The 6859-nt window shown below is 41.1% G+C and overlaps 1 protein-coding gene across 1 annotated transcript; it reads left to right on the forward strand.

The window, feature by feature from the left end:
• The first annotated feature begins 278 nt into the window (after positions 1-278).
• Positions 279-3357, forward strand: LOC137948746 (NAC domain-containing protein 7-like). The gene is made up of 5 exons (XM_068794905.1): positions 279-343; positions 430-679; positions 1954-2133; positions 2216-2487; positions 2696-3357. The coding sequence occupies exons 3-5, from the start codon at positions 1974-1976 to the stop codon at positions 3332-3334; spliced, it is 1071 nt and encodes a 356-aa protein (XP_068651006.1). The 5' UTR covers positions 279-343; positions 430-679; positions 1954-1973; the 3' UTR covers positions 3335-3357.
• The last annotated feature ends 3502 nt before the right edge of the window (positions 3358-6859 follow it).

The raw sequence follows: 6859 nt of genomic DNA on the forward strand, positions 1-6859 counted from the left end.
CTTTCCTCTTTCATTTTGGATCTCCCTGCTTTAATTTGGCGCGGATTTTGGAGGACGAAGAACCGAGATCGAAAGAGTAAGACGCTGTTTGGGTGTACTCTGTGGTGGTCTCTTTCAGTGGCGGGTGGCGGTGGCGGTTGCCGCCACGCACTCAGGGCCTTTTCTCCCGCAGTTTTCTCGCGGTCTTTCTCTCTCTGGCTTTCGCTTTTGTGGTTCCGAAGCTTTTCCTGCAATCCAGCCAGGGAGGGGGGTGATTGCTGATTTGAGGGAGGGAAGAGGGCATTTGTCTTACTTAACCGCGTCGTCTCTCCGTTCTCCCATTCGCCAAACTCGCCTTCCCAAGGTTGCCTTTCTGCTTTTTCCGTTCATGTTCTCGCTTGAGCTTCTTGGTTCCTAACTTACCTTCACGTCCTTCTTCCTCGGGATCAGATCTCAACAGTCTTTCGGAGCGAGTTCGATTCCCGAGGCCTGTCTTCTTTTCCTGTGCTTCTTTTGGTTTCGGTTATTCCCGACTCTGAAAGGGACTGCTGCCTGCTGCCTGCTGCTGCTCTTCGACTTTGTCGAGTTTATCTCCCTCATCTTATCCCCATTAGCACAAGTTGGCGCTGACGCAGATCTGTGGATTCTGACTTCCAGCTAGGGTAAAGAACTAACAGGGCTGAAGAAGGTTTTATCAACCGTGAGGTTCCATCTTTCTTTTTGCTTCGTTTTTTCTTCTCTCTTTTTGGTTGGACGTAGATGTCTTCGGTTATTCGCCGATTATTTTACTCCATTCTTCGCCGTGATCCTCTACATCTTATATGCTAGATAAACTAGATCTAGAATGTTGCAATCTTTGCTTCACTGATCTGCTACTACATTATCCTTCCATGACCGATCACGAACAATTTTATGTACTCTGATATTACTAGTTCCTTTCAAACAATCAACAAATTAATCTTTTCTTCAAGAAAAAAAAAAGCAAAAATTTTCTTCAAAAGTTAGTCTTCGAACTTGAATCTTTCTGCAGAGTCACCGAGTGATTTGTCAAGCCTCATATTTGCCTTTCATTTTTTCAAAACTGCCATGATCTGGGAACTTCTTCCAAATCACTCATCTCCATGCATGAATTCTACTGAGTTTTACTTTTTTTTTTTAAGACTCTTCTTCATGCTGCAATCTTTTCTCGTTCTCGAAATTCTGCAGTTGAATTCTGAATGAAATTGCTGTAATAAGCCCTTTTTTTCTGAAATAAAATTGGATAAATATCAAAATTAAAATGAACGTATAGATTTTCTATTCCTTTTGAGAGTTTTGTTCATGATGTAATACTCCTTCGCATTTTTTTATGGGTAAACTTCAGCTTATGAAATGAAGCTTTCTGGAGGCAAGAATATAGACCTGTAATTTTTTTTTCCTTTTTTTCTTGCTTTGTGCATTCTATAGCAATGGTATATGTTTAGTTTTGTGAAACCTAATTTTGTTGCTTCTAGACTTTGTTTGATAAAATAAGGTTTTATGTGAAAAAAATTACAGAAATCTTATATTGATGAACACAATTTGTCTCTTAATGGTTGTAAACATTATTTCCTAGAACTATGATAATGTGGTAGGTATCATCCATAAGTTAGATTCTATCACATTTAGAGAAAGCCTTTGGAGGATCTTCTTGCTCAGCTCTTTCATTTGTTCATCAATTAAAACTAAAACCATAAGCATGGTGAGTTTAGAATTCCAGACGACAAGAGTGGTGGAATTCATCAAAATTGCGCGACTTGGTTTAGGAATTCATCAAAATCGCTTATAAATTTGTCTGGTTTCCTCTCAAAGCACTCCTACATCATTTTTAACTTCTTTTACCCATTTTCTTATCTAAAACAACCAAATTTTGATCCCACAATTCCTTTAAATTAAGTTTTTACAAGTCATTTACAGCCATTGCATTGCTAATGTGCTTTACCATGTGAAATGCAGGTTTCTCATCCTCGGAGAATATGAATACCTTTTCATATGTTCCCCCTGGTTTTAGGTTCCATCCAACAGACGAGGAGCTTGTTGATTACTACCTTCGGAAGAAGGTGGCCTCAAGAAGAATTGACTTAGATGTCATTAAAGATATCGACCTCTACAAAATTGAACCATGGGACCTTCAAGGTAAATGACAAGTGCGGTACGAGTTTGAAACAGGTAGACTTTGAAGAGTGTTGCTGATATTTGCGCTTCTTCATTTGAGCAGAAAAGTGCAAGATAGGGACTGAAGAGCAGAGCGAGTTTTATTTTTTCAGCCATAAAGATAAGAAGTACCCTACTGGAACGCGCACCAACAGAGCTACAACTGCAGGCTTCTGGAAAGCAACTGGAAGAGACAAAGCTATATACACTAAGCATAACTTGATCGGCATGAGGAAGACCCTAGTCTTCTACAAGGGACGAGCTCCAAATGGACAAAAATCGGACTGGATAATGCACGAGTACCGCCTCGAAACTAATGAAAATGGGACTCCTCAGGCAAGTAACTCAGCTTTGCACTAGTTGCATATAGTTTTGATATTCATAGTTTTCCTCAATGTCTCTTAAATTAGCTGCAGACGCTCTTCCCTTAAGTTACCAGCAGAAACCCAATTCAATGTTTTCCTGCATATGCGTAAATTAACTTCAGAAGTTTTTCCCCTAAGCTGCTAATATGATTAATAATTCATATTTCTATACCTCTCAGGAGGAGGGCTGGGTGGTGTGCCGAGTGTTCAAGAAGCGAATGACAGCAATAAGAAAAGGGAACGAGCATGAATCACCCTGTTGGTACGATGAACAAGTTTCTTTCATGCCAGAATTCGATTCACCGAAGAGGATGTCTCAGCCTGACGTTGGATACCACCACCCATATTCTTGCAAGCAAGAGCTTGAGCTACACTACCACATGCCGCATGATCCATTCCTTCAGCTCCCCATGCTAGAGAGCCCCAAACTTCCCAACTCCGCCGGCACTGTAAGCTGCAGCTCAGCTGCTGCATACGGCCTTGAGGTCAACCGGGGAAGTACCCTCAATTCGTCGTCTCTTACTCAAGAGGAGCAGCTACAGCAAAGCCACAAGAACCACTTGAGCTCCGTATACAACAATAACAGCTCCGAGCAAGCAGTCGACCAGGTTACAGATTGGAGGGTTCTGGACAAGTTCGTTGCTTCACAACTTAGCCAAGACGATGTTTCGAAAGAATCCAACCACTCTAACACGGCCAATGCTTTCCATGTCTCCGATCACATGAACCTCCTCCTTCGGCAACCAAATAAAACAGAAGCGGCATCAGATTATGCATCGACGTCCACCTCCAGCTGCCAGATTGATCTGTGGAAGTGAAAGCCTCATAAGCTCTTCAATATATACTGATCATAGGATCGCATACATTCCAAAATATAATATATATATATATATAAAAGGCATTATCCAAATTTCTGTACATAATAAACTAAAAGTCTTAGTACATGAGACACTTTCTGCTCTTTGTAATATTAATTAATGCTTACGCATCTCCTACCTAATAAGATAATGTCTCGGAGGTGCACAGTGCAATCTGGATGTTGCTGTAATGCACGTCGGTTGCAAATGCTTCTGCATGTAATGGGCTTTATTATGCAGTCCATTTTTCAACAGCCAGGCTCGCTGTTGGTGAAGTGTGATGTCTGCACGATCTGTAGATGTCTTTGCTTGTTTTACTTTAACAGAGTTAGAACAAGATTTTATTTTATATGTATAAAAATTCTATCTATTTCTTGACTCTTTTATTCAAATTTTTCTCTTAAGTTCTAAATTGCGGAAAGCTGCTAACACTACTCGAACGTTATTTTCAAACACTAACAGAACAAGAAGTAGCAGCAGCGCTTGATTTGAGGATTCTTCTCACAGTTTCAGTTCATAAAGTACAGAGTAACTAAATGAAAAACTATACAAGCAATTCAGGAGATTAAAAATATTCACTAAAAACACTGAAATGATCTAGCCAACCTAAGGGTTCAGATGCAGGTGACGGACTGAAGCTCCTAATTATGAAAATTGATAATAGTGAGCTTCAAAAGGATTTCTAATTGTCAGTTTTGACAGAAACATTCTTGAGCACCTAGACTGGAAAAAAAAAGAAGAAAGCATCTGCTACAAGTGACATGTTATGATATGGCACGTTAACCTATTTATTATGACATCAGCTATGGGACTGCCGATGGTTTCAGGTTTCCTGGCAACGGATCTGCAGAATGAATCATTTCATCGCCCTTCAGAAGACGAATTCATTTTAGGGAAAGAATTATTCCGAAGAGAGTTGTTTTTGACGTTTCCCATTTAAAAATTCCTGTCATCTGAAAATCAACCAACTTGAAGGAGACATGCAATTGCTGAACTCAACAGTCCAGAACTGGAACTCATAGAATTTCTAGCTAAGATGAAAAAGGATGAGAGCTACTTGTGAATATAGACCTGAATCACGAGATTTCCTGAGCCATATAGGTATCTATATCAAGATTAGTAGAAAGAATGTAGTAAAACGCGAGGAGAACTCATTAAAATTTGTATGGAATTGATGAAATAGAAATACTCGCGTCTTTGTATCAGGAACACTGGCTTGAGCGATGGAGCAGTTTATGCGTTAGTTAAAACAACCTAAGCATAGTAAAGCTGCTTGCTGCTATACTATCCAGACAAAAAGAGTATAATAGTTATGGCTATAAGAAAGAAGAGAACTTTATGTGAGAAATTAGTAATAGTTATGGCTATAGGAAAGAAGAGAACTTTATATGAGAAATTAGAGAGCTCAACATGAAACACTGCTTCAGTAATATAGTCTGAGACCACAAAAATCTTTCACTAGTTACATATTTCAGTGCAGAATCTATTCAGTTGCAACGCAAACAACAAAAGAAAATGAAGGCGAAGCTAGAGCTACAAACCAGAAGAAACTACATTTCCATAGCCAGCACCCACGTTCTGAAAAACATCGTTTTCCTCCCCTGTAACAGAGCCTTGGCCCTGCTAGCAAAGCAGACGTTGTGTGAAACTGCAAGCCCGATAGAGTGGAAGAAGAATCAGAGGCAAACGAGCATTTGACTCGCCTACTGAAACTCCTGCAAGGAAAAAAAAAAAGTCCGCGTAATACCAGGTGTGCCTAGAAACAAAGCACAATAAGCTAATTATCAATCCTAGGATCAAGGTGAGACTTCCCTTCCCCACAACTTTACGGAGTTAATAGACGAGGGGGTAGACATGGGTAGTGAAGCAAGAAAGTCCCTTTTAAGTAACGATATTTTCCAAACGACAAACTCATTTGGCGTGGAGCTATGGCCTTACAAATCATCATCTTCCTTCCTTGGAAGAATCTACAGGCAGAGAGGAAGAGAGATACCCAATGTCTCACATTCATTCCGCGCATTGGAATCCTAGGCCAAAAGCAAGTCGACGGGTGGGTCTTCTCTGACTGGGTAAATTTGACAAACTCCTTCCACTTATCGAGATCCCTTTGGTTTGAGATTTCTGTTTTTTCTTATGTGGGTATTTTGTGCCCTCGGTTCTGTGACAAATCCCGCTTTGTACATTCCTCCCATCAAAGCGTTGGTCGCTGCCCTGCGAAGTCAACGTTTCCCCATACCGAATAATTAGGGTTTCCAAGTGTTGTTTGCGGAAGAAGATAACATCATTCGTGTGTCAACCCTTTCATGTGACCTCCATCATGTTTTACTCCGTGTCAACTCTTATCTTTTCCCTTGCTCTAATAATAAATTTTTCTTACTCGTCGTGTCATCTCACGTTAACTTCAAATTTATCACGATATCAGCAAGGAAGCCCAAAAGAATGGGTTCCTCTCTGCTGCTTTTCGTAGTCATTGGCACCAGTCCGACGACTTACGGAGTCATTCTTGAGTTGTTGTTTAATCTGGGTATCTGACTGTTTCGTATTATTTAACCATGGCATCTTCGTAACAAGCTTGTTGCTCAGAACAGGACCATATTCTAATATAGGCGTGATGCCGTGTTATCACCACTGAGCAGTGCAAGTAGAACTGGACCTCGGCAAATTCTCTCTCTCTCTCTCTCTTTCTCTCTCTCTCTCTCCCCCCCTTATCCTAAATGTTTCAGAAGTTCGAAATCTTCTTACATTTGGACTCTAGACCATGACACAACGGCTGAAATGATTGATCTACCATCTATCACTGCCATGCGGGTATCACAGTTGAACCTGCCTCGCCGGATCGCTCTCAAAGAATTCTCCCGAGAAGAAGAGGAGACGAGAAATTATGCAGGGAAAGGGAGGCAAAAGAGGACACATTCCCTACGGAGGAAATGGATAGGACACCCACCAAGGGAACAAAACCAGGGACCACCATGGTGGGTTCCTTAATTCCCAGGTCAGAGAGAATTTCCTGCCACAAATTGCTTCTTGGTTTTGACTGCTCCACTTCCGGTACATCTCCCACTTCTCAGGTCTTTTCTTTTCAAAAACGTCTACGTCTCCGACCATGATTTCTTCCTCACAATCGCTTCAGATTATGTTTCCTATGCTCATAATGATCGTACATGTCTCTTAGATATTTAGAGCAGTAAGCAGTTGACGTGCTCCAGAGATAGAGAGAATGTATAAGTAACTTATCTACTGTTCCTTCGTACGCGTGGAGTGCAAACAATTACAGAAAGGAGTAGAAACTGCTTATCGCCATGACTGCAAGTTGGAGCATGCACGCGTATCTCAGTGCTCCACAAATGAAGGGAACTTTGTGGCTAGCTTTTAGAGGATACTTGCAAGGCATCGACCAGCCACGTTAGTAAGAGAGGCTGCCCACGACCAGAGCGGGTCCTCATGGACCAGCAAATTATACCATCCATGTGGAGAGCAACCAGGAGA

The sequence above is a fragment of the Aristolochia californica genome, unplaced genomic scaffold (assembly GCF_029961685.1).
Source record: "Aristolochia californica isolate CCGP_79_NKW_82.1479 unplaced genomic scaffold, dmAriCali1.0.hap1 SCAF_13, whole genome shotgun sequence".
Taxonomy (NCBI): domain Eukaryota; kingdom Viridiplantae; phylum Streptophyta; class Magnoliopsida; order Piperales; family Aristolochiaceae; genus Aristolochia; species Aristolochia californica.

What these genes read in the sequence shown, in the direction of transcription:
- LOC137948746 (XM_068794905.1), top strand. Translation starts at nt 1,974, where the DNA reads ATGAATACCTTTTCATATGTTCCCCCTGGTTTTAGGTTCCATCCAACA. An exon ending in TGAACCATGGGACCTTCAAG is followed by an intron (nt 2,134 to 2,215) that starts GTAAATGACAAG and finishes TCATTTGAGCAG; the next exon opens with AAAAGTGCAAGATAGGGACT. An exon ending in ATGAAAATGGGACTCCTCAG is followed by an intron (nt 2,488 to 2,695) that starts GCAAGTAACTCA and finishes TATACCTCTCAG; the next exon opens with GAGGAGGGCTGGGTGGTGTG.